This window comes from Patagioenas fasciata, chromosome Z, assembly GCF_037038585.1.
Source record: "Patagioenas fasciata isolate bPatFas1 chromosome Z, bPatFas1.hap1, whole genome shotgun sequence".
In the NCBI taxonomy this organism is placed as follows: domain Eukaryota; kingdom Metazoa; phylum Chordata; class Aves; order Columbiformes; family Columbidae; genus Patagioenas; species Patagioenas fasciata.
Window position 1 is genome coordinate 85,504,520 of NC_092560.1, and position 26,769 is coordinate 85,531,288.

At 44.2% G+C, this 26,769-nt stretch overlaps 1 protein-coding gene across 6 annotated transcripts; it reads left to right on the plus strand.

Annotated features, from left to right (window-relative positions):
• The first annotated feature begins 15 nt into the window (after positions 1-15).
• On the plus strand, positions 16-26,683 carry LOC136115239 (mucosa-associated lymphoid tissue lymphoma translocation protein 1-like). 6 transcript variants are annotated; one of them, XM_071801943.1, is made up of 18 exons: positions 16-191; positions 1,295-1,461; positions 5,372-5,493; positions 5,991-6,141; positions 7,176-7,354; positions 7,488-7,584; positions 9,343-9,369; positions 10,504-10,539; positions 11,271-11,474; positions 12,071-12,286; positions 15,673-15,850; positions 16,706-16,780; positions 17,386-17,513; positions 18,112-18,261; positions 19,552-19,709; positions 20,560-20,685; positions 24,362-24,457; positions 26,502-26,683. In XM_071801943.1, the coding sequence occupies exons 1-17, from the start codon at positions 31-33 to the stop codon at positions 24,428-24,430; spliced, it is 2,244 nt and encodes a 747-aa protein (XP_071658044.1). In that variant the 5' UTR covers positions 16-30; the 3' UTR covers positions 24,431-24,457; positions 26,502-26,683. The 6 variants fall into 6 exon arrangements, with proteins under 6 accessions (XP_071658044.1, XP_065717309.1, XP_071658040.1 ...); XM_065861237.2 differs by lacking the exons at positions 12,071-12,286; positions 24,362-24,457; positions 26,502-26,683 and adding exons at positions 8,313-8,345; positions 21,464-23,963; XM_071801939.1 differs by lacking the exons at positions 24,362-24,457; positions 26,502-26,683 and adding an exon at positions 21,464-23,963.
• The last annotated feature ends 86 nt before the right edge of the window (positions 26,684-26,769 follow it).

Here is a 26,769-nt window from a genome sequence, read left to right on the forward strand (position 1 = left end):
ACCGCCCCGCGCGGGCCGGCGGGAGCCGCGATGTGGGAGCCGGGCCGGAGCGCGGCGGGAGCGCTGCCCCTCAGCCGCCTGGCGCAGCCGCTGCTGCGGCGGCTCAGCGAGCTGCTGGACCGAGCGGTGCCCGGCCGGGGCTGGCGGGACCTGGCGCAGCGCGCGGGGAGCCGCGGCACGGTCCGGCTGAGGTGAGGGGAGCGGGGCGGGGCGGGCGGGCCGCACCTCAGTTCCCCGGGGCTCGTCCGGGCGGGAACATGGAAACCGCCTGGGGACTGTGCCCTCCCGCTGCTTTTGTCTGTATTAGGGTAAATGCGTTCATTTTCTTCAGCTCTTTCTGCCTGGGTCACATTCTCTAGATCGCTTCCTGATCGTTTTACATCTGTGGCTTTTCAAGGTTTGGTTTAGAGGGCAGTATCTCAAAAAAAGGTGGCATTTCAAATGAAGCACTGAATGTACGTTATGAGGATGTGTCCCTTCTCCGTTATGACTGTAGTGATTAATATGGGGAAGTAGAACCTGAGAACTACAACGTAACCCCTGTCGCTGTGTTTGTTTCTCTGTATTATCCCCTAAGACACTATGAAGTCTACACAATAAAGTATCTCGCCTCCAAGCCTGCATGGCACTGTGACTCAATGAAGGAAACACTAAACAATCTTTTTAGCGGGAATACATAGCCTTGTACTCCCTTTCTGTAGCTGCATTCGTTTCCTTATTATCTGTGTTATTTTAATCTGCTGTGACTGAAAGTGCATGAAGAGTCAACTCCGTAATTTAAAACTAAGCATGTTCATACCTGGAGATGACCTGGAGCAGGTAATGGCGCAGCGGCCGCGGATGGGTGTTTCAGTTCACCTGCAGCAGCCGCGCTGAAAATCAAAGTCTTCCTGGACTTTCAAGTTAGATTTTGACTTACCCTTTACTGTTTCTGAATTAGGCTCCTGAAAATGAAAGGTCCTGTACTTGTTTTTCTGCTGAGACTTCAAAAAGTGAAAATTAGAAGGTGTCTTGATACATTTAGTCAGAAGCTTTAAGTACAACCGTCTCCAGTTTTGTGGCAGGCAACTCACTAATACCACTTTCTGTCTGTGGAGGTTTCACTGTATATATAACCTCTGAACTCTTGAAACTTGAAGGAAATACTGCAACTATGTGCAAATCAGCTAGGAATTTCCGTTCTCTATCTTTTTAAACGGTTTTGTTTGTCTGCAAGTGATTTTTAACTCAGCTCCTTTCTGAGGAGAAAGTACTGACAAGCTCCATGCCATGTCTTTTTCATGTTATTTTGTAGCCCCTCGGATTTAGAGCAATGTTCCCTCAAAGTCCTCGAGCCAGAAGGGAGCCCCAGCCAGAGCCTCCTGAAGCTGCTGGGCGACCGGGGCTGCACGGTGGCGGAGCTGGTGGAGCTGCTGCAGGGCCTGGAGCACACAGAGGCTCTGCAGTGCCTCAGCCTCGCAGGTCAGTTCTGGAGCACAGCCAGGCTCTGCAGGCCTCGCAGGTCAGTTCTGGAGCACAGCCAGGCTCTGCAGGCCTCGCAGGTCAGTTCTGGAGCACAGCCAGGCTCTGCAGGCCTCGCAGGTCAGTTCTGGAGCACAGCCAGGTTCTGCAGGCCTCGCAGGTCAGTTCTGGAGCACATGGAGGCTTCTGCAGGCCTCGCAGGTCAGTTCTGGAGCACAGCCAGGCTCTGCAGGCCTCGCAGGTCAGTTCTGGAGCACAGCCAGGCTCTGCAAGCCTTGCAGGTCAGTTCTGGACTGTGCTCTCACTGCACTTGCTGTTTCACGCTGGAAACACTTGAAGTAATTATTTTCTACAGTAAGTAAAAAACACCTGTTGTGTTTGAATTCCAGTAATTGGTATTCAGATGTTTATCGTAGTAATTGGCTCACATGATTCTGAGATTAAAAGTAAGCCAAGTAGACAAGCAGGCTTAGTGCAGTATTGTTGTAGACTTGGACTTGGCTGCATGGAGATCACAGGTGCTGTCATCCCCTCTGCTGACGGGCTCTGTGTCAAGCTGTGCCTTTGAGAGATGCTTATAGAACTGAAACGGTCAAGTTAGAAAGACAAGTAGTGTTGCCACCCATTCAGGTTACAGGTTTCATTAACTGCATTTCATAGCTTACCCTAATTGAATGGGAAGGGTCCAATTAGTATCAGTTCTGGTGCATATTTGATCTAAATTGGACAGAAAAACAGACTAACCTAGGATAGAACTAGATTATTTTCTGCTAACAGTCTTCTTGCTTCTTCACAAAAATTCTGGAAGTGAGGCAGCACAAGGGAGCGCACGAGTAGGGCTGTGCAAACCAAGTGCTTCTTGCTACAGTGCAAAACCAGAGGGGGTCTTGTTATAAATTAATCTCTTGAAGAACATTATGATCTGTGATAGAATGGATTAAACTTCCTCAAAGGACGACTGGGTAGCTTCATAGAGACTGAGAAACAGCAGCCAAGAGAAACCAAAGCAAAGGGTACCTGAAGAAAGTCTAGATCAAAAATTATTTTGAACTACTTAAAAAGAAGTGGTAGGTCTTGATATTTGCAGTGAGTTTGTTTCAATGTTCAGGAGTGGCTGATGCTTGAAGTCAGAGCACAGATTTGCAGCTGCCCATTTGTTCTAATAAACTGAAAAGAGGTTAAGTGTTGCTCAAGTTCCTTTAGGAAGGGGATTGTTTTGTGTAGGGCCTGTATAGCACCATTCTGCTTTGTTAAACAGTTTTCTGCCAGCTGCTTTGGTGCAGTTAAAATGGCAGAAATCTTTGTGAGCCTGTGGGTGTACGGGTTAATGAGAGTACAGTGTTGGTGCTGCTCGGTGGTCTGTTCTGGCAGCGATGCTACTTCAGTAGCTTTAGGGCAGAGATGTGTGTTAGAAGCTGGGACGTTGCTTTGTTTGCAGCAATACAGAGGATCTCAGAGAACCATAGATTCCCAGAACCAACTTCCAGAACTTGTTTGTCTCAGAGGTTAGGCACTTGACTGTCACAGCTGATTAACTCCGTAGAAGATCTTCTTCCTTTAAAGACATGAAATAGTAGTAATAATAATTTTAATACATCTTGGGTTTGGTAGTGAGAAAGCGTGGGCATCTTGTTCTTTGGGTCACTTCTCTGTCCCTTTTCTGCCCTTTTTTAACCTCATCATGTTATGAACTTGCACAAAATGAATTAAATGTGAAGAGCTTTCTCCCAGGCTAAGAAGGAAAAAAGGCTGACTATGTGATTTGTGGTGTTGCGGTCTAGTCCTTGTGCAACCTCGCGAGTTGTGGTGATTGAACCGAGGGCAGAGAGGTGGTTTTCCTCTGCGGGCACGTCTCTGCTCCAGCAATTTAGCCACTTCAGTCTGAATGTGAACAATCGAGTCTGAGTTTCCAGAAATGACTGATAATGTCACTGGTGTGTCAGCTAAGAATGTAACAGTTGGATTATAGTTAAGATTGTAAGTGCACGTTTCAAAGTCTGGGAACCATAAATGTCAGTTTGCCATCCTAAAGGTAAAAATCAAGTTTTGCATTTTCCAGGGAAAATTGAAGAATTATTTCTGTATCATTGTAATCATTCAGAAAATTGAGCCAGAAGCTTTTCTTTTTGAACCATTAAAATTCTGTGGTGCTTGCAGGAAGTATCTGTATAGTGCTGGATGAGTTGCAGGAAAAGAAATGGAACTGTGAAGAAATTATGAATCAGATTTCTTAGAACTTGTTTGTAGTGCTTCCAAGGAGTGCAAAATACTAATCTTACAGAGAATTTGTTTTTCTCAATTACTTTCCTAAGAGATATTAGCAATGCGAATCAGGAGAGATTTAAAAAAAGAAAGAACGAAGTCTTTGGAACGATTAGGTCTTCTGTCCTTGAAATGGAAATGATGTCATTCCTGTTTGTCTTGGTTACTGTTAGGCGGTTATGATGCTCAAAACCTGTATTTAACACATTCCTTTTGGCTGTGCAAGACAGCATGGGAACGGTTAGTGAGGAGGCGAGGTAGCGATCTTCAGGGCTGGGGGGCAGAGGGAAGTTCCTGTAGAGAAAGGCAGGGAATTCTCACATCTTGTAGCTGTTTCAGAGTAGGAGGGTGTGTGGAGGAAGTTGATACAGCCAGCTTCCCTGCTAGAGAGAGCGCGGAACGTCCAAATGTCACATCATCTCTGTTGCGGTCTGTTGACCACATGGGTTTCTGTTCAGGGTTCAGCCCCTTGATCAAATTGTTACCATTTCTTTCCTCAAACATTCTCTATGAGGAAAAAGTTCTGATGTGCAGCTCAGCTGTTAAATGTGGGGGGGATGAAAAGTAAACAAAAAGAAAACTCCTGGCAGAGTGTAATAAAAAGGCTGGGAGCAAGTGACAACCGTGAGCCTTTCACTGGGATATTTACCATCTCTTTGCAGCTTTTTTTTACACAGCTTCTGGTTTGTACTATTCTGTAGGATTACTCCCCCAGCAACTTGGAATGTTGCTTCTGCACCAGACTGCGCTTTCAGCTTCTGCAATGCATTTTCACTAACTATAAAGAAGGAACTACTTTTGCCCAGAACAGGGAAAGTAAAATGCCTCTTAAAAAATTGAATATCTTGTACACACCCCTGTTTTGTATCGGCTTGTTCGTTTCTGAGAGTAACGAAATGGTGATGAAGTGCCTCTGTACTGCTCAGTGTTTCTGTGATTTTTCTGTAACTACTTGTACAGGGCCTAGCTAGGATGGAGTTTATTTTCTTCATAGCAGCTCGCGTGGTTCTGTGGTTTTGATTTTTCACCAAATCGGTACTGATAGGACACCGTTGTTCTAGCTTTTGCTGAATGGTGTTTGCACAGCATCAAAACCTTCTCTTGTTTCTTGCTCTGCCCCCCGTGAGCAGATTGGGGGTGTGCAGCAGGCTGGGAGGGGGCACAATCAGGCAGATCAGCTCATAAAGTTGCGTGAGAAATAGTCGAAAAATATACTATGCTGTCGTTAACCTATCCGTCTGTCAGGCTGTGCTTAATCTTAATCTGAAAATTAACAACTTCTATAGTTGGGAGTGAGCAAACTGTTAAAACTGAGAATAGCTTTCCCACAAAGGATCTGTGGTGCCATTGGAAGTATTATTTGCTTGAGTGAGTAGAGAGCTGCCTGAATGATCTACTTCGAATCTTCAGTAAACTCTGTGGAGTACTGATCAATTTAAGCATGGATTTTATGTAGAGGAAGACAATTTTGAATGTATTGAAGTCATATAACTAATTGGAACTGCGTGTATACACAGTACAAACAAATCATTTTCAAATATATTTAATGACAGAGACTTTCTTTGCTCAAAGGACAGTTTAAACGCAGATTTAAATTGTGGTATTGTATTTCTTAAAAACATTTCTATGTGTGAATTCTTTTTTAAAGGTATAAAGATTGTGGTACAGCCAGACTCTCAAGCAGTGCTCGCTGGTCAGGTCGTCAAGCTGTGTTGTTGGGCAATGGGACACCCATTTGTGCATTACCAGTGGTTCAAGCAGGAAAAAGAGGTAATAGTTGATACAGAATATAGATTTTTGGTTTTATAAGTGATCAAAATAATAGGTAGTCATGTGGGGTGATACTTTTTTAAAAAAAAGGACTATTACTCTTATTTACAAGGAGAGAAGATTGCTATATATACTAATAAAAATAGTGTTTAAGAAATACTGCATAATGACCCTATCAATGTGCTAAAACAATAAGATACTCCCTTGTATTCAGACCACTTCATCTTTGGAGGCTGATCTTGGAATGTGACGGTAAGGAAACTGTAAGGTTGGTTGTCTCTCAGCCTACCGAGAAGTTTAACACGGCCTACGGAGAAACGGCCACCCTGGTTGTAGGTATTATTTGTTTAAATGGAGTAAGTTTATGGTGTGTAAAAAAAAACCTGAAGGAGTTGAGGCTGATGTTATGGACATTGCAATAAATATTATCATGTTCAATCCTTGTAACGATTAGATCAATCTAAATGTAAATATTTCTTGGTTCACCTATAATTCAGATTCCCCATGGTACTTCTCCAGAGCTGGTTTTGAATCCGGTGAACGTAACCGATTCTGGCTTTTACATCTGTCGAGTGAACAGTGAATCTTCCTTCGTGTTCAGTCGGTGGGCACGGCTTGAAGTTCGTGATGTCCAGGATACCTCTCATGGTGAGTGGCAAAAGCATTTTCTTCTGGAGGTCTGTCTTCCTGCTTGTTAGAGTAACGTGGGTCCCTGCTGCTGTCTTGCACAGATGTGAAAGAGGCCTGATTAAAAATGCAGTGTCCAGTTGTTGGGTTCTTGTACTGGTCACAAAAGCAGAAGAGAAATGAAATTCCCCAGTGGTAGATAAGCACAGAGAGATGGAAAACATGCACAGTCTCAGATCCTTTTAATTCGTAGAAGATTCTTGGACCAGGAAAGCAATTCTTTAACTCTCTTGTTGTTTACCTCTGATTGTAACTTGCTGGAAACTGAGCACACATGGGCTATTCTCAATGCCTGCCCCAAGTGCTCTGGCCTAACAATCAGGACTGCTTCCTCGCCATCCATGTGCTGCCAGTCTGAAAATAAAGGTATTTGGGTAAAGGAGTATCTTATGAAGTTCCCTGCTTTTCTAGAAAGAAGTCTTTCCTTGGCTAGGCCAAAACAGCAAACTCCAGCAGAACGTGTGCGTGCTGGAGGCCTGGACACTTTAGAAAACGTGGACACTGTGGAGTGGAAAGAGTTAACTGCACTCTGGGGAAACAGGACTGAGGTCTGGAATAAGGTTTGGCAGTCAGCAAAGTGCTGAATCTCCCTTCCAGTCAGTTCTTCCGATCTTAATAGGCTATCACAATCTTAGAATTGTACCGACCAGGAAAGAGGAACCAGTCTAAGCCAGAACACCCAGGGAAAAGGAAGAAAGGCTGGGGCTCCATGGGTACGCCTGTTGCAGAATATGTGTTTGCTAATATGATCTTTTCAACTTCATGTAACCAAGCCAGATAATAGTAAAGACAATTTACTGAAATATAAACCCTTGTGAGGAAGAAACACGTGAGTTAAACTGAGTCTTTTTGCTGTGAAGTGCGTGTTCGTGGGTTTTATAAATGATCAGCCAACAATCCAATGTGTGTTACTTGCATAAGGAAAGTCAGTCTGTATGCGGTTAGGTTGTCTCACCTTCTCTTCTTTTTTCCTTCCTTTTTTATTTTTTTCTAAGAGAGCTTAATTGGTTTACCTGAAAACAAGTTGCGCATATGTATTCAGCCCCAGCTGCAAAACCTGACAGTGGGGGATGCTTTGGTACTAGAATGTGGAGCTGTTGGAAACCCAATTCCTCATTACCAGTGGTTCAGAAATGGATTTCCCTTGGCAAATGGGAGCAAAAATATCTACACGGTAAGTTTCTGCAAAGTGCCAGCCTGGGGGGACTAATGCGTAATCACCTTTAACTTAGCACATGAAGCTTCCTTGAAGAAAACGAAACTCATTCTCTGGAGGTCTGGTGACATGACTGGTGATGCTTGTGTAGGTAACTTCCGTGGATGTGGAACATCAGGGGACATATTGGTGTCATGTATCCAATGACCGGGAAGATCAAGACAGCGAGAAGATAGAAGTCATTATAGGTAAGGAGTTTTCCTGTTTGATATTGGTCAGTCGATCGGTTTATCAATTTCTTCTTATCAATTGAATTTATCAATTCAGTTAAGCCAAGCACACAGCCTTCTGTATTTTTAGTTTATCCTTTTGTTAAAACATCTGTGCTTGCTTGCAGCAAATGAAATTTGAGAGATTTATCAGTTATAAAGTGCTTTGAGTTTTTATGGTAGCCAGCATAGAAATGCTACCACTTTTTAGCAATGCTAGCATGTACATGGCTCACCAGCAGATTGCAAGCTGGTTTCTTCATGGTTTTTGACAACTAAAACCAGTTTAACTCTTGTTGGTGATACAGGCCGAATTACAGTGAGTCCTTCAGCAATCAGGACAGCTGAGATTATTCATAGCAAACAGAATAAATGAATATATGAATATAACATGGTTTAGTGTGTGTACGTGTATTTACAGTAAACTGAAGAGATGATCTGTTTATACAGCTTTCAGATACATCTGGGAATACTATTGCATAATTCATATGAAAAGTTTTTTCCTATCCTAAGAAATACTCTAGTTTAGTACTTCTGAGTTTTAGTAATAATTACTGTACAGTGCTGTGGTCAGTGATGATTTATACTGCTTTAAAATGAGCCAAATTGCAGAAAAGCTTGGAAGTGACCCTTGTCTTCCACTTTGTGTGCTGACTCTCGTAACTGAGAGCAATTGTCTTCCAATTTCTCCCCCCTTAAAACACAAGGAAGGAAAGCTATGGCAGTGGAGTGCACAGAAGGTAAAGTAAATCTTTGGTTGTGAATCAATTACTAAAAATTAATGGCGGGGTGATGGATTGCTGAATGTGTTGCTGGAAAGCAGTCTGGCTTAGGAGCTTCAGTCTATTTTAAAACATGCGTGTGTGATGCAACATTCCTTCTGCATGTGCTTTTCTCCTCTTTGCCTTGATACCATGCTCTAGAGCACAAGGGTGAAAAATAAAGCTACTTTCTTCTTCTGTAATACAGGGTGTTTCAAAAAGATGGACCCAATTTGAAATCACTATATATTTGAAATTGGGTCCATCTGTTTGAAACACACTGTATTCAGAGTTGTCCATTTTTGCACTGGTTTCGTGTCACGTGCTTACAGTTTCTAGAGATCTGTAAAGATTTTGACATTTCTTTGGCTGAGTCAGGAGGCAACATCCTCACGAGAAGAGCTGAAGGTGTTTAGGAGCCCGGGCGAGCCGGGTTTCCGAGTCAGCCGCTTGCATGACGCAGCTGCTGAGACCAGTCGAGCCTTCACGTCTGCTTTGGCTTGGGGGTGTCTGCGTTACCTGGTGGGGTCCGATGCAGAAACCTCCTACTTACCTGTATTTAACTACCCTGAAAAGTAAGATTTCTTGCTCAGGATGTTGCCTTTTCAGCAGTCCTTCAAATATCTTTTTCAAACGGGTGATTCCTGTGTCTTGTTCCTTACTCCTTCAAGCTGCCTGCATGCCTGGGGTTGAGGCTTAGTCTGTGGTTTTCCCTTTGTTTCAAGATCTACTATGTTCTAACGCTCTGTCTAGCATAGCGTAGTGTATTGGTGTAGCATTTTCTCTTCTCTGTTTGTGGAATAAACATTGAGAGTTAAATTTACAGAAATGCAAAGCAAAAAGTATTTTAGAAAGGCAGTTTGTTTTCTACCGTTCAGCTTCAATGAATAATGGCATGACACTTTACGGTTTTTAGTAATAGAAATCTATTTTTTCTTCTTGTTTAAACTGATTTTATTGGTGTATTTCTCCACAGAAGAGCTGAGTGATCTTCAAGAACCAGGTAAGTGCTACGTTTTGGCAGACTTATTTTCTGATCTTCATTTTATGTTACAAATCACTGAAGCTTAGTTGGGTTGCAATATATAGTTTACATTATTTGGATGTATTTATAACTGGGGATTTAATATTGACATATATCATGTTAAGAGCAGCACAGCTTTCTGATTCCAATAAATTAACTTGAAGAAGATAGTAAATCATAGGGCTGCTGTTATCTTTGTAAAATCACACAAAGCTTGTCTTTTATACTGTACGTATACTTGTACAGAAGAAATTAGCTTTCTTGTCTCTGGCTGCTTTGGACTCTTAAGTTCTAGTATGTTGCTGCTCTTTTAGGTGGTGAAGGTGAAAAGATGTAGGTGTCTCTGACTGTCACCCATGATATATTGAGTTGATACATTTCTTAAATTCATGCTGGAGTGAGCTAATGTGATTTGAAGCCCGTTTGATTTTTATTCGAGAAACATAGATCTAGAGTAGTGCTCCATAAGGGGTTATCCCTGATCCAATGTTCCCAAAATCTCTGGTCATGAAGCTCATCCAATTTCCTGGGTTAGACATCACAGATACGTTTACTTTTGCCAAGACTTAGCTGTAGTCACTGAAGTGGTGCTGTCACGGTGTGTAACACGTTATCCAGTGTGTGACCTTGGCGTGTCACTCGCCTGTTCCTCTGGGTTCAGCATCGGCTCTGCAACCCTCTGCAACGTCCAAAGTAAAAGAGTTTTCACGTACAGATGGTCATCCCTGCTAAGCATCCCCCGTCTTGCACATCTGAGTTTCATTTGGAGAGGATGATCTGTTTCGAATGTTGCTGAACATGCTGGTGTGCAGTTTGTGAGATTCAAAGTTATACTGTAAGCATCTATGATTTCTTAATTAATAGAAGTAGCTATTCACATCCTAGTAGGCTGTTTGCTGGAAGAGGGTGAAGGAAATCAGGTAAACAACAACAGAACAACACCCAAAACCTCACCAAAACAAACAAAAAAAGAACCCTTGTTTTGTCCTAAACCAGTAACTTGTTAGGCAAAGCAGCACCGGTAGACTATGGCGTATGGAACACGTGGTTCATTTTCTGCCATTGGCAACTGTGGCTAGTTACTGACAATCTGCTCTTTCAATCTGTTCCAAGCAGACCTGCTAGAACGGTCAAATCACAGACCTGTTGGTAAGTAGTTTTGTATTTATTTGTTGTATGTATTTCATATCTAGGGAATAGATTTTGCTGCTTCTGAATGTTGCCGCGTCTGCCACTGCTAGTGCAGTAATAATGCATGTAAGTAGCTGCAGGGAGTGAGGCTCGTGTATATTTTTGTAGTGCTTTATAATGCTTGCATGCCCTTTCAGCAGTAAACCGTGGTGACGGCACCAGTATTTTTAGTGACTCCGGGGAGCGTCTACAACCTCTCATCTGTTTCAGTTTACTGTTTCGCATTCCTCTGGCCATGGCCTTAGCCAGCGTGTCACTCCCTTGCTTTGAATACTTCAACAGTGTGGTGGTTTTTTAAGAAACATAAGAAAATTTGAGGGTTTTTGAGAAGGTATACTGACCATAGCTTTGGCAACTTGTTATATTTCTTCTTGCATGGGGGAATTCAGTAATTGTCGGTTCTTTCAGAAAAATGAAAGAAATGGGAGATGTTCCTAGTGACAGGTTGTTCGGTCTGAGATGCGTCACAGTTCAGATATGCTGACTGTCAGACCGCACTGAACTGGTTTTTTGGATGAGAAGAGAATTGAACTCTATTGTTGGTGTTGGATGACCCTGAAAATCATACAGTGTTGTGCCTGAAGTGAAATCGGGTACTGTTTTCAGTTTAGAAGAAATTGAATTTAAAGATATTGAACACATGGAGTATATAAAGGTGCTATGGTTTTGATTTTCCTTTATCTTTGCAGCAACAGACAAGGTAGCTCTGTTAATAGGAAATATGAGCTACTGGAATCACCCCCAGCTGAAGGCTCCGATGGTAGATGTCTATGAACTGACCAATCTGCTAAGACAGCTGGATTTCAAAGTTGTTTCTTTGCTGGATCTTACCGAGTCTGAGATGCGAAATGCAGTGGATGAATTTTTACTTCTTCTGGACAAAGGAGTATATGGTAAGAACACGTGATCCCCCTTCCGAAGTAGGTCAGCTTGGCGATGTATGAAGTACACAAACATCCACTATTTACCTCTGCCAGCTCAATATATGTGACAGCCAAACGAACTTCATGGCAAATAGCACATATGTAGAATTGGAGAAGTAGGTAAAAACACCCACCAGCATATCCTCGCCTTTGGTTAAAATGTTATTTTTTATTCTTACAGCAGATGAAATGTTTGAAGTTTTTTCTTTAACCACTGCTAACACTGCAGTGCACTTCCCTGTTTGACAGCACTGATGTGTTTATCTGCTAGAAGCTGCTGCATCTGCAGAGCGTACTTGACAACACGCACCGCAGAAGATGCACGTCTGTACTTAGAGGTCGTTAGCACTCATTTGCAGGAGTCTGTTAGGCAAGAGCAAGAACAGTCTGTTGTGTGACCTGTATTAATGTGTTATGAGAACAAGCAGGCAGCAGAGTAGCTGGAAGCTGTGTAACCGAGGCTGAGAAGATGAGCTGCAGCCTGGAGCAGCAGCCCTTGTTCCTTTAGGAGGCCTCTTGAACCCCTTCGTAAACTCCTCTTGTCCCCCTCCTTCCCGTGCCCGTAGGTCAATGGTGTGGGGAGGCCAGACCCGTGGCACACATGGGCTGCTCGGTTGTGCTCTGCTGCGGAGCAGCCCTAAGGACCGCATGTAGATGTTCTGGGCTTTCTGGTGGGACCCTGCTGTTCATCCCGTCGTCTGCTGATGGCTGCAAAATGCTCTGGTTGTGCTGCAGCGTCTCGTCAGCGTTGGTTTTAGTTACGGGAGGACAAATGAAGCCAAGTATGTGTACTAGAAGATGTGTGTTTAACACGTTTATCTTTTTTCTATAAGTTTTTGTTGAGTCACACATTCATTCGTAAGACACCTGTAACAATATTTGTAATAATTTTAAGCTCTGTTCCACATGCTGCACAGGAGGGCCCTTGCTGGGATAACGACTAACGCGTTGGATCTGGTGTGCTTTGCTGCTACGGGTATGCAGTGATTCTTAGGTGATTACTCATGTATTGGGATTCCTTGTCTTGCATGAACTTGACTTCGAGAGACACCGCACAGGACAGAACTGGTGGCTGTACTGGCCAGGGGAGGGCGTGGAGGAATTGAACACAGAGCAAAACCCTTCCCGTCCCGGGTGGAAAAAGCCCAGGATGACCTGGCTCGGCGTGGAGGAAAAGTTCTTCTGTGGACTGTGAGGTGTTGGCTGCTGACTGCCACTATTTTCGTCATTTTTCTAAAAGCTGAGATTGCATAAATGACTCAAGAAGTTATTTAGAACAGAGACCAAAAAGTTCTGCCAGTTGCCCTGTTTAAAATGCAGAATTCCTATTGTAACACCCACCCGAGAAAACATTATTTGATTCTTTTTTGGAACACAAAGTCAGATTATTTCTTAGAATGACTTTTGATGGTGTGTTACCTGATGCTCTGTCTGTGCAGAACTGGTTGATCTGACATTTGGGCATTTATGTCAGAGCCAAAACTTGCATGACATGAAGACTAATTATGGCACTAAAGTTTAATGGACTTTATGATAGCGGTTTTCTTTTTTAATTCCCTGGGGAACAGATGTGCTTATATATTTGAGTGAGGTTTTAGGTTCTTGCACCTTTTGAGTTTTTTCTATAATTGTTGACACGAATTTAGAAACTAAAGTACCGAAAGGCTTATGGAAGCCCTTGTAAGGCTTTCATAACATATTTTTGCAGTTGTATTTCCCCAGCAAGTTGATGTTTCTGAAAGGTAAGCAGAGCATTCTTCTAGTAGTATTTGGCAATAACTGCTTCAATTTAAATGGTCGCTTTATTCTTTCTGGATAGTGTCTATAAATGGCTTAAAGTATATAAAAGATGCTGTCAGTGCACAAACAGATGATGATTTATTGCGTTTTTAGTGGGCATAGCTCCAAACAGGAGAGGCACAGCGGCGGCTTCTGTTTCGCCCTTGTTACACATATTCGTGATGCCTGATACGACGTTGTGTAATTCTTGCTTACTGCCAGGAAAGTGGCATTTCAAATACTGTTCCTTAACAGCAGGTGTAGTGAACAAACCGATGATGATTGTCTCCTCTAATGTCTTAGTTTATGTTGGTGTAAATGTAGGGTGCGATTAAGATTGTATGCCCCAAAGGGTAAAGGCATAGACCTGTATTTTTAAAGGCTAAAAATAGTTAGGCTACTTTATTGAAAACAAGAGAGAGAGAGAAAGCAGAGAGTGCAGCAGATATCATTTAAACGCTGACGTCTGTGAGGAACTTGAGCCTGCTTAGAACTGTTGTGTCGAAGTGTCTAATGAGGCCCTCCAAACATGTTTACTGTGCTTACTCTGGGTATGCACAGATTTATTTCTGATCGTGAGCTCAACATATTAACCGTTGCAGGTACTCGTAGGATAAGCATAGCACAGTCATCTGCCAAGGGTATAAAACAGATGTTGTAATTTCTGAGATATTTGTGTTCATTGAGGAAATACTCTGATAAATTGTACTTTACATGAAAGATACTTCTTCCATTCCATCAGTCCAGTTACTTATCTAACATACACTTGGAGATCCATATAATCTCCAATAGAACCTTGATTTATGTCCAGATCCAGACTCTGTGGAAATCAGATGTAAGCGTTTCCCTTTAACCCAGTACCTGAGATGCAGTCATGTGCTTGCCGCTTAACTTCCTTTTAACTCTCTTGAAACCACCTGGTCTTGGGTAACCACCGGAATCTTCTAAATAGTCCAGTAGTCCCTTTATTTGTTCAGGTTTTTAATCATGTACTTTACATTCCGTGCCCTTTAGAAATCTAACGTTTAACTGAATAAAGCTGTTGCGGTTTCGCAGGGCTCTGGCGGCCGAACAAGCGCTGTGCTCCCTGTCCTCGGGGAGCACGTCCCGCGCGTCCCTGTGGCACCCGCTGGCTGCTCCACCTGTTTGCCGTGAGGAGCGGGAGCGCTGCTGATGAACGCAGGGGCTTGCGAGGGCCTGACACGGTTGCCAATGACCTGGGAGCTCACAAGCGAACAAGAGCCCTGGGGTAGTTTGGAGGGCTGCAGCTAGGTCTGGGTGTTCTCCACAGAAGGGGCAGGGCTGTGTGGAGAAAGTGTTCTCATTTTTTCAGAGCTGTCTGTAACAAAAAGGTAAAAATAACGGCCTACATGGGCTGATTTAAATGTAGATCTTTTTAGTATGTCAGGGTGAGGCTTATTTTGGTTTTTTTCTGAAAATTCAAGTTTTGTAGTGACAGGCTTCGTAGCTATTTTTAGTGAGTAATGCCGTAAGAAGACCATATCTCCAGTTACATAGATGCTCATTTCTCTGTTGACTTTGATTCAGCCGCAGCCCTGTATGCTAACTGGGGATCTGACCCATAGACTGCTTTGTATAGATGAATAAAGATTATCTTTAGAAGATGGAACTTGCCATAGATAAGCAAGACCAGCACTGGGAACAGGCAAATGGATAAACTGTACAGAGGAAAGAGTAAAGCTAAAAGCTTGACAAATGCTCTCACTGTGCAAGCAAGGTTCTCCTCTCAGTTTTCCTAGTTAAAGTACTTTTAAGAATTGCCAATGATTAATGGCAAGTAAAAAAAATAAGTAAAGGAGAATAATTTTAAAGATAACAGCATCCCATTAGAAAAAAAGGGAAAGCAATCCATCCAAAGCGCTCAGCGTTATTTTCTCTAGCTGTGAAATCTACAGTGACTCACTGCACTCGGAGCTTTGTAACTGCGCATGTGGAGAGGATGTTTTACAGCTGCCACATTTCCTTCTGCATGTGGATGGCTTTTATCTCATACGTGAGATTATTTCTCATATATAAGATTGTTTCTGTTAGAGATCATCACTCTCTCTGTTTTCAGAGAATTTAACTTTGTGGTTTTGATGCACATATCTAATTGATTCTATTGCATGAGTGATTTTTTGGTAACCTGATGTGTCTGTGTATTGTGAAGTTGTTGTTCACGTCGTTCCCTGCCTCCCCTTCCTTCCTGTATTAGCAAAGATGTACCGATATGAAAAAAGCTGTGTGGAGTAGCTTGAATGATCTTCATCTCCCGCAGACACGTAGTGCGGACGTAGTGCGTGGCGTCCGTGACGGTGCTGGTGTTTACAGAGATGTTCCAATGTGCTCTCCAACTGTGTTTCCAGTCACACATGTTTTGAACTCCCAGGTTTGTTATACTACGCTGGCCACGGCTACGAAAACTATGGAAACAGCTTCATGGTTCCTGTCGATGCTCCAAACCCCTACCGATCTGCAAACTGTCTGTGTGTGCAGAATATCCTGAAACTAATGCAAGCGAAAGAGACGGGACTCAATGTGTTCCTGCTGGATATGTGTCGGAAAAGGTATCATCTCATAATTCTTGACCAGTGAGAACTGACATTACATGTTTGCAGGATGTTTTTGCTTCCAATAGAAGGAGAGGGTATAATGACAGTACTTTTGGGAAGCCACTGTGAAGTTCAGTTTATTCACTGCAGCGACAGATTAAAATGGAGCCTATTTTAAAAACAAATAAAACCAAAGAGCCACTTGGGGAGGATATCAGGGATGTTGAGGAAAGCTGGACTTCGTGCTGAGGCGAGATGTCTGGTCTGGCCGAGAATCCGCTGCCCTTGGAAGCTCGGAGTTCTGAGGATTCGCGGCCTGCACGCGGGAGCTTTGGAAGTCAGCGGGGTTCATTCACACTGAGTTTGCCTTTGGTCGTGGGTGGAAATGGGAAGCTGGTGATTAGACACTGATTCGGTGGGCAGATGCTTGCCTCTTGGTTTGATTTACGTTTATTTCTTCTTTTGTTGTTGTTGTGTAAAAGTTACAAAGTGTCAGTCTTATTAGATAGAAGTGAAATTAGGCATCTTAAAGAAGACAAGTTACCCTTTCCCCTTGCATTGTTACCCATCTTCATGGTTACAGGGAGGAAGCAGAACCCATATGATCACAGACATGTTAATTTGGCAGGAGGGCCCAGGTGAAGTGCATATTTCAGAACTCTTTAAGGACGTGGATTCTGTGGACTGCTTTTATGCTGCAGATATTGTGTCTTTATTTAGAGCTTAAAGATCCACTGGTTTATCGCATTTTTCTAAACAAAGTACTGTTTTCTTTCCCTGGTAAGAGACTACTATGCTGTACTGTAGATTTGTCACCATTATTTTTTCTCCAATTATTATTGTACTTTTTTATGTTTCCATTTATTGCAGAAATGAATATGATGACACAATTCTTATCTTAGATGCTCTGAAGGTTACAGCCAACATCGTTTTTGGATATGCAACGTAAGGAAGTTTTTCTCTTGCTGCACCACAGGGGGTTTCAAGCCAGAAGTGGCCACTGAGATTGTATAACTAAGCTGTTACAGAAGAGCAGTAACCGTGGTGTTAAAGGACCGCTAATTTATATCCGTGTCCGTGTCCTCATACTCTCTCTTTTACGTCGCTCTTTGAGTCATTCCACAGTGTAAGTGACTGTGGAGATGCGTTTGTAGTGATTGCCAGTATTTCACAGAACTACACACTGGGGTGGGAAGGGAACTCGAGATCACCTGGCCCAAGCCGCCTGCTAGGGCATGTTCACTAGAGGAAAAGCTGTTGAATAGCAGTAGTTGCGCTTTAAGGAATTATTCTGTGACAAATTCAAGCTCCTCAGATGAACAGTTTGACATCAGCTCTGGTCTGTGGCTTGACCGCAAGTGGAGCCTTCCCAGGATGAGCTGCTTGCAAGGGAACACGAGCAGGTTGGCCTTAGGCAGAACCTGGTTTTCAAGTTGTAGGGTTTCTTTCCCCCGTTTTGTGCTCATTTTTACTCCTTTTGTCCTCATGTTGATGTTAATCATGCAGATGTTTCAGGGTGTTTTCCTCGTCTGATGTTGGTGATCTCCTAGGTGCCAGGGAGCAGAGGCTTTTGAAATTCAGCAGTCAGGGCTGGCCAATGGGATCTTCATGAAGTTCCTGAAGGACCGTTTGCTGGAAGACAAGAAGATTACTGTACTGCTCGATGAGGTTGCAGAAGGTGAACTCCAACTCACTGCACTGAGTCTTCTCAGCCTGCATTACTAGAAACCTTTTTGCTTAAATGTCATTTATCTAATGGTGAATGTGTTAAACTACTTTAAGCTCTTTCTTGTTGCATTTTGTTAAAGCAGCAGCTTTTATCGAGAAGCAGGTGCTACTGAGCAGCACATTAACAAAGATCATGACATTATAAAGGGATGTGAGCTGCTTTACTAGTGATCAATTTTATGCTCTTCTTATTAGTGAACCATATTTGTTCTGAGTGTCTTTCTGGATGGAGCTTTGAGTTGTCCATCCACAGATATTACTCTTGTCTTGTGGTATTAGCTGCTAATGGTAATCCAGTCATTTCCACATTCATTTTAACAATTGAGTCCTGCCTACTTCAAAGAGTGCTCTAGTGATGATAATTATTTGCTCTCTGTCAGAGGGTGTAAGGATACCATAAAGGGCAATCCACTATTTTAATATGCCTGGTTCAGTAATTGTCTTTCCTAATTGATAGGAGAAGTGCTAAAGTGAAGACGGTTGAGGGAAACGTACTGCTTCTGTGCAAACATTGATTTTGAAAGAAAACATTTACATCTTGTTTTTAGATATGGGCAAGTGTCACCTTACCAAAGGCAAACAAGCTCTGGAGATCCGCAGCAGCCTGTCTGAGAAAAGGGCATTGACTGATCCCATCCAACAAACCGCGTCTTCTGCAGAGTCTCTGGCACGCAACCTGCAGTGGGCCAAAGCTCACGGTACGTACAGTCTGGTTGTGGGGTGATCCCGCTGGTACCATGGGAAAAATAATCTCTGGCCTGCGGGTTGCGATACTGAATGGCAGTGGAAGAAATTCAAGTTAATCTGAATTATAATGAACAAGGTGACATGCAGAGTTCACCCTGAGTATCTTTGAGACCTCTCAGAGGCTGAAGGGGAGGCTTACATGATGTGTGCCTGCAGGGATAGTCTTCTAAGAGTCCGTTTGTGTCTGACAATGACACTTCTGAGCCATCGTTAATCCCCTTCTAAAGTCATCACCTAGAATAGCCAGGTGAACTGTATGGTGAAAGGGCATGATGAAAGGTTTTCAATGTATACAACCAAGAACACCAAACCTAGAGTGAGGTCAGTTCCAGGCTTTCTGGGATTCTTTTAAGAAGGGTGCTGAGATTTGAAACCTTTTTATGTTTTTCACCTAAATATGCTGGAGTGTATTTTGAGATTTCTTTGACGGATTGGGCAGAGGGTCAGAGGCGGCATTTTCAGACCTAACTGGTCCTGCAGGCAGACCCTTTCACAGATGTGTATTTTTATTCGTGGAGTCAGACCCTCAATTCTTGTTTGTTACTTGTTTGAAATGCAAAACAAAAATTATAAAGACATTATGATTTATTTGTGTTAAGCCATGCATAGAAGAGAACGTCTTTGGAATTTGGGAAAAGAGTAGCCTCTATATTTGTATAAAGCTCTGTCTACGATAACGATAAATAACCCATTTCAGTGGGAGCAGAAGATTCAGTACAAAGCATACACACACAGAATGGTGAATTGATCCTTGAGCACTTTAGGGTATGTTCCTGTGGGCTGAGAAAGAAGACAAGCACTGCAGGCTGGGCTTTGTGAATGTGTGCGTAGGTTGTGAAAGGAAAAACTGAACGTGAAACTGGTTCTGCAGTCAAACCCAAAGGTTCTTATCATGCTATAGCTGAGTCTCCTATATGTTGGATATATACCGTATCACCGCTCCTGGTTTGATTACGGGTACGGAACAAACTCTTGTGTCAGTAAGCCATGTCTTAGTTACGGTAACGCGGCCTTGCTGTCTGAGCAGGGATGGAGCCGTCTCTCTCTGGCAGCGCGTGGATCTGGCAGACAGCGCTGCTGCCCGGCCGGCGTCGGAGCTGGGCCGCTGCGGGGCGAACACGGGGCGGGAGGAAGAGATCCGTGCTTCCAAAACTTCTGAGTTTAAAACCAAAATAAAAACAAAGAGACAATGCAAATGCTATGTTTTATTTAGAATGTGACGATACGTTATTTATTTGCAGAGCTTCCAGAAAGTATGTATCTTGAATTCAGATGTGGTGTTCAGATTCAGTTGGGGTTCGCAGCTGAGTTTTCCAACGTCATGATAATCTACACGCGCATAGTGAAGAAGCCACCTGAAATAGCGGTTTGCAGAGCCTACGTCACAGACTTCGTGCTTGTAAGTGCTTCCCGCTGCTGCCTGGTGATCTCTGGTCTGCCGCTGTCCAACTGCATCTTTGGGGAAAACGGGTCTGCGTGTGTGTGTCTGAACAGATGCACACATTTACTAGCTTTTAAAAGGCATATTTTTAAGATAGATGAAAATCCATAAAAATTAATCTGGGAACATCTTTTTCAAAGTCTCCTTTGTTTTTCTTTGTCCAGTGTTAATTATTTGTTACATTTAAGTAAGGAAGTTGAATGTCTGTAGCTCCTGGGTGAGCTGAGGACACGTCTGCCTTGCAAGACAAGCTTTCTTAGGCTTTAGTTCTACAGTTCTTTGCACCTGAGTGGTCCTGTCCTGTTACATTGATGTTACTCAGCCAGTCACAGTAAAGAGAAGGATAAGACTGAACCAGAAAGCTCCTCGGGGCAAAAAACTTTCTTTTTTGATGTTTATGAAAGAGGACGTGGGGCAGAAAACATTCTTAGGTAGAACAAACAGGACATTTGTGATGCTTTATGAATAAAATATTTGAGTTAATGTGCATAATAACTACATGTATTTTTAGCCCACAGAATAAGTGTTAGGTACTGTCCTTCATAGTAGAAGTTAGGTAACAAAAAAGCAACGCTGAAGCAAGCACAGCAAGTTTGGCAGGAACCACGGGCAGAGGAGGGTGACCTGCCCAAATGTGACCCCTCTGCCTGCCATGGACAGAGGGTTCTGCAGCTTCGCAAGTAATCCAAGACCGGTGTTCTCTTTTCTTTTAAGAAGAAAGTCCTGAATTTATAAAAAGAAATACGGCTGTTTTATGATGTACAGATTCTGTACCTTCAACTAAGTTCTCATTTCTTTCTTGCAACAGGACCTGGATGTGGATCCTAAAGAGGCCAACAAAGGAACTCCTGAGGAAACTGGGAGCTATCTAGTGTCCAAGGACCTCCCCAAGCACTGCCTCTACACCAGGCTAAGTTCACTGCAGAAACTAAGGGTTAATATCTGGTATTCTTCACAAGTTTTTACAGATACTTTAGATTAATCATGTTGCTTTGCAGTTCTGTTGAGGTAGCTCTGTATTGTCTGCACTCTAAGTGACATGTTCTTTGGAGGGAAAAAATGGCTAATAGCCTAATTTATTGACTTTAGTTTCTTAGCTGAAAAACAAAAGCCAGGGAATCGATGCATGTGCAATCCCGATAGCATCGTGCAAGGCACTGCGTATTTTCTAGGCCCGTACTGAACTTTGGCAAGGTGATTATTTTTGCGAAGATCTTCTGTTGTGCACTGTGGGGATGTTCCTGTGCCCTGTGGTACATGCAGAATGTGACCTGAAGCAGAGCTGCATCTTGCAAGGTTATTTGTAGGAGATGAAAATGCTGCGTACCATCTCCTTGCGTTCCAACCTGTGCTGTTGGGCACGCAGTTTTGAAAGGTTCTCACTTGAACATACTGTGGCACTGTTAAGTTGATCTCTGTATCTTTGCGCCATGAAAATCTGGTGCTGGACGTCACTGGGTATCTCTTCAGCCCTTTTGGCAGCTGGTGTAATACAAGTGCTTCTAGAAATAAAGACACTCAGGTCAGCAAGAATTAACTGAAAGATGCCCTCGGTAAACAAGCCTTGCCTGTGACGCGTGTGGCTTCTGCAAAGGTTAGCCTCCTTCTCCAGTACACTGTGCCTCTTTAAGTGTTTCCTGTATTGTTCATTTGGGGTGGAAGTGTAACTTTTTTTCCCCATCTCTTCCTCCTCCACCTTTCCTCTTTCGCAGGAACACTTGATCTTCACTGTTTGCTTGCACTATGAGTATCCTGGAATAGAAGATACAATGGATGAAAGAAAGGAAGTTAATGTTGGGAAGCCCCTTATTGCTAAATTAGGCCTTCATCATGGATTCAAAAACAAGAACTGCCTCCAGACCTGTTGCGTGGCTAATAATCCTTTTCATAATCAGATGGAATCAAGTCCAGTGGCAAGTCAATACTACATCCCTACTCATTGCCAACCAAATTCCTGTCCAGGCGTTTACCATCCAACCCGTATGTGCTCGGGCAACTTCAGACAGCTGGAGGCATGTTCTTGCAGTGGGACTTCAAGGATATTGGCTACCAGACATGAAGTGCAGAATTACTCCTGCCCTGTGGGAAAGAGTAACGTACCAGTGGAGACCACTGATGACACTGTCGAACTGGAATTCCTTCTCTCCAGCAGCCTCAGGTTCCCTGAGCAGCAGCAGCCGTGACGTGTTGGGGCATCGCCCTGAGCAGGGGACCTGCCGCGCTGTCTGTCTGTCTGTCTGTCTGCTGGAGTTCGGGGCTTCCGGACAGAGGGACTGGGTGGTCTGGAGGTGGGACCAGGAATGAGATCACGACCAAAACTTTTCAGATGCAGAGAGACAAAACTGGACTGAGAGATTTAGGAGTGAAAAAGGCATGGTTTTTATGTTTTTCTCCTACCAGTTGACGTTTGTTACAGGGAAATACCCGAACCCAGCGTTTCCCATTCCATTCTCTGGCGGTCCAACTAACGAGCTCCGGCAATCATGAATTTCTGGGAGGGAGGTGTTAGGGGATGACTGCAGAAAATCCTGGCTGTGGTGGTTTCTCTTGAGATAGTTAAGCCTTGGATCCTTCCAGCTGCTTCTCCAGCACCCACGGGAGTTACAAGATTGACTGTAAATCTATTTTTCATAAATCTTCTGTTTTCAGAGAGGAAGGGCTTGTCCTGTACAGAACCAAGATAAACATGTGTAGCTGTCAGAGGAGAAAATGTTGACAGAATTAAGCAGGAAGATGAACTTTCATGTCCTCTACAATTTAACATGATTTTAAAAAATCCATTAGCTCCAAAATGGTAAATGTACCTTTCTTTCTTCCATCTTTCAGTTTCAGTTGTTCAATATGCAGGGATTTCTTTTTATATAACTGTATTAAAATTAGGTGTTTATATATGTTGTAACAGCCTCCTGTTGAAAATGTAAGTGAATGAGCAAAGGGGGAGCTTTTACAGAAGTGAGTATCTCGTGTTTTAACACTGCAGTGTTCAGAGTGTGCCTCCTGGAAGCCTCAGTTTCTTTCCCTCCTCGTGTATGTGTTGGGACCAGGCTCTGACATCCCAGTCCCTGGATGCTGCTGAACACCGGCCCGGACCGCGCTCTGTGCCGTGGTCAGCGCGCAGTGGCGGGAGAGCTGGCAGCGGGCGAGGAGCCGCGCAGGAGCTGCGCAGGAGCCAGGCCTGAGCTCAGTCAGTAAACAAACATCGCCACTTTTCTTTTTCCTTTTGTTTTTTCTTCTTTTTTAAAAATTTTTCAAGAGAACTACGAATTATCAGAGGGAGCGAAGTCACAATTCATACTGTGCTGGGTTGTTTTTATTAGGATAATGTTTCTTTTAAGTAACACACCTGAGATTTTCACCAGTCTGATTTCTGGAAAGGTGGTCTTTTCATGTTCTGGAAGAACACTAAACAGAAATAGGGGGGAAAGTGCCTGTTCATAGCAAGCAAAGTATTGTACTTGCTTCTGCCTTGGTAATACTGATAAGCAGTATTGCTTTCATTAACATCCCTGTCATCAAGTCATTTGTTTTACTTTAGAGAAATTATTGTAGCAGTTTTCATTAAGCAGGTAGCAAAAACTAGAATAACTGAATCCTTGCTGCGGTGGATAAACCCGTTAGAACCCTCACTGAGGGTGCGGCGTGCTGGTGGGATCCGGCGGGACGCGGTGGCCGGGCGCAGGACGTGGCTGCGCACGGGACGCGGTGGCCGGGCGCAGGACGTGGCTGCGCACGGGACGCGGTGGCCGGGCGCAGGACGTGGCTGTGCACGGGACGCGGTGGCCGGGCGCAGGACACGGTGGCCGGGCGCAGGACGCGGTGGCCGGGCGCAGGACGCGGTGGCCGGGCGCAGGACGCGGTGGCCGGGCGCAGGCAGTGTTAGCATCTCTTGTCTTCAGGCTGGTCTGTGCTGAAAGGTGGAGGTATGTCCGTGGGTTTTAATGCAGCTATTTCCAGATGACAGCCATGCTTGAAGTGATCTGCAATGAGCTAGAGTGTCTGACTTTCTCCTTTGGAGAGTATTAAATAGTGAAATACTTATTGATGGGTGAGGTGTGCCTGTGCATTAATTATTCTGTGTAATTGACTCAGAAATGTGGTGAGAGACATGACCTAGTACGGTAATATTTAGCTGATACTTTGTCACAGTTTTCTAATTTGTATGAAAGCTTATTCTGTTTCTTACTGTATAATAAACTGTTGCTCACAAAATTATATATCTGCATATGTAGTTACTATATTCTGCTCTTCCCAGTTTAAACCCCCCAATCTGTATTCAAACAAGGTGTATAATAAAATAGTTTCATTAAGAAAAAAGAAGGGGCAATCTGAATCGTGAGCTTCAGCTCCAGTTAAACCTGTCTGTGCCCTGGGCCTGTACAGGTTTCCCAAACTGTGCACTTAGAAGGGTTTTTGGGGTTTTTTGCCTTCTAGCTTCTAATGTCTCCGCTGTACTGCTGGCTGGACCAAAGTGGCCCTCCGCCGTCACCTCACAAAGGGATCCAAATGAGTTCAGTAATACTCAGTTTCCGTGACAAATGTGCTAGAGAAGGAATCCCATTAGGAAGCGCGCAGGGTCGAGAGCTCGCTGAGTGTTGGCTGTGTGTTGGCAGGGCCGGCGCGGCGTGGGACGGCCCGGAGCAGCAGCGCCGCGGGAGCACCTGGTGTCTCCTGGGAGCTGATGGCTTTGGAGGATCTGCACTCGAACTGTAAGTTATTTGAACATGGGAAAGGGAACATCACAGATGTAGAGACCGGAGAGGGACGTGTGCACGTTGTGTGACAAACGCTGCCTGTGGCAGTAGGGCCTGTGGAGGAAACCCTGTTCTGAGCCCTGCTTGCACAGGGGATGCTGACGGGAAGGCATTTCTTACTGTATCCCTGCCTTTAGAAACCCCTGTAACTGTATCCGTCATTGGTGTGGAGGGTGAAATATGCTGGTTCTCAAGGACAGGCTGCAGGAGGCAGCCGTTTGCTTTGGCCCAGATCCAGTAAAGCACTTTAAAAGTTCAGCATGCATAAATTCAGCCAAAATTTAAATCCCCGTGAAATCAGTGGGATTAAAACACATGACTAAACGTGGGCATCTGTTAAAGCTCTCTTTGCCTTGGGATGCCCGTTCTGAACCGAAGCCTTGTTTTTTTTCCTGAAGCGCAGTTGTTTAGGGATAATACTTTTTGCTTGGAGTATCTGCTAGGTTAGGTTACTTACGTGTTGGTTGTTTGGGTTTGGATGCTGAATAGCTTTGGAGGAAAGGTTTTCAGGTAATCAAAATAAGCTCGTGCTCCTCTGGCAAAGGAAGGGTTGACACGCTTCAGAAAGGCCAGTAGGCTCTGCCGCTTTCCCTCCCCACGCCGCAGTAATGGGGTAATTTAAATGCGAGAAGCCGTTGTTAATGCAGCATTAAACTTCTGAGAGTGATCCTGTTTCTGGTGAGTGATGGGAACAGAGGAGCATGACAGGCTCATCAAGAACTCTCCAAAAATAACAGCTTGAGATTCATTTGGTCTTTTGGTTTGGCATTTTGGATTTCATGCCCTTGGCCTTTGCTGGCTGTGCATTCCCCATCTGGAGAAGACAGCGCTGGGACTCAAGGTGGCACCCGCCGCCCCGGCTCCAGGCGAGAGCTGACAGAAGCGGCCGTGTCCGGAGCGCGGGCACCGCAGCCGCACAGGGCAGGCGGCAGGGGCTTCCCCAGCGCCCCTCACAGCCGGGTCAGACATTTGCTGGCCCCCCGCTTTTGTTTCAGTGCCAGTGGAAATCGGTATGGAAGGTCTTGGTGCCAGTCGGTGAGAATAAAGTTAATATATAATCATAGCTGTCCTGAGAATGACATGGGTAATATTTTTACATATACAAGTGATACTGTGTCATCAGTGACAGCAGCTTCTCAAATTAGCAGATGGTGGCCCTAAAAGAAAACATGTTTTTGTGCCTTACCCCTCCCTTTATTCCCAGACCGAACAAAGATAACTAGGTAGTAGCATCTGCTGATGGGATATTTCCTGTTAAACTCACCTGTCTGCCAGAGCTGAAGATGCTCAAACTATGCTGTATATAAGGTACAAAAGGTGTAGTTAGAATTTTGATGTATCACAAACTCCAGTTGGTTTTAATTATGTAAGACATTTTGGACAGCTGTAAGAAATAAGAACAAAATGTAGTAAGCAGAGAGATGATGACTTTGCTGCCTCCATTATTGTTTGCACACATGAAGTGCAAAATGTCAATTTTTGCCTTATCTGAAGCCAAGCCATTTCCTGCGTGTCGGGCTTGTGTCATTGTTTGCGTCGTTCCCGCGAAGGAGGTCGAGCAAGGCTTTCAGAACGGGTCAATCCAATTTCTCTGCCTGCGAGGGCTGGACCGTGGCATTTGAACCCGGCTCGGGGGCCTGGCGGACTAAGCGGGGCTTGGATCAGGCTTTGCCGTTCACCATTCTGTTATCACAAGTCCATCGCTCACTCGCTAATGCCAGAGCTGAGACTGCGAGGTTATCGTCTCTCCCCAGAGGGGGACGCGGGGGGCGAGGCTGCGCCCACCCCGCACCCAGAGCCGCCCAAACCTCCGGCCCTGCTGCCAGCACAGCGGGGCCTCAGACACGGGAACCTCCGCCCGCTGTCACGCTGCGTGCAGCACAGCGCGCAGGGAAAGTAAACAAAGGTGTTAATAATGGCTGTGAAAATTTAACTTTTATTATCTGTTCACTGTATACAAAACACCATTCTGCATAGTGATTACCCATTTGTTGTACAGTTGACAGCGCACATCGACACACAAGTGCTGGGAGGTGAGCGGCGAGGCCAGCGCACCCGCAGCGACGGGGACGGGCGCCTCGTGACCACCGCGTGCGGTAAGAGACGGGACAAAGAGCATCTGCCAACAGGCCAAACTGAGAACGAGGATGACCAGGGAAAGCAAACAAATGTATCTGATACACAATTTCCAGAGTGATTAAGGGTTTTACAGAGGTGGCTGAGAAGGATCAATATTTTTTCAAACACTTGCATTTTTAAAACTGTTA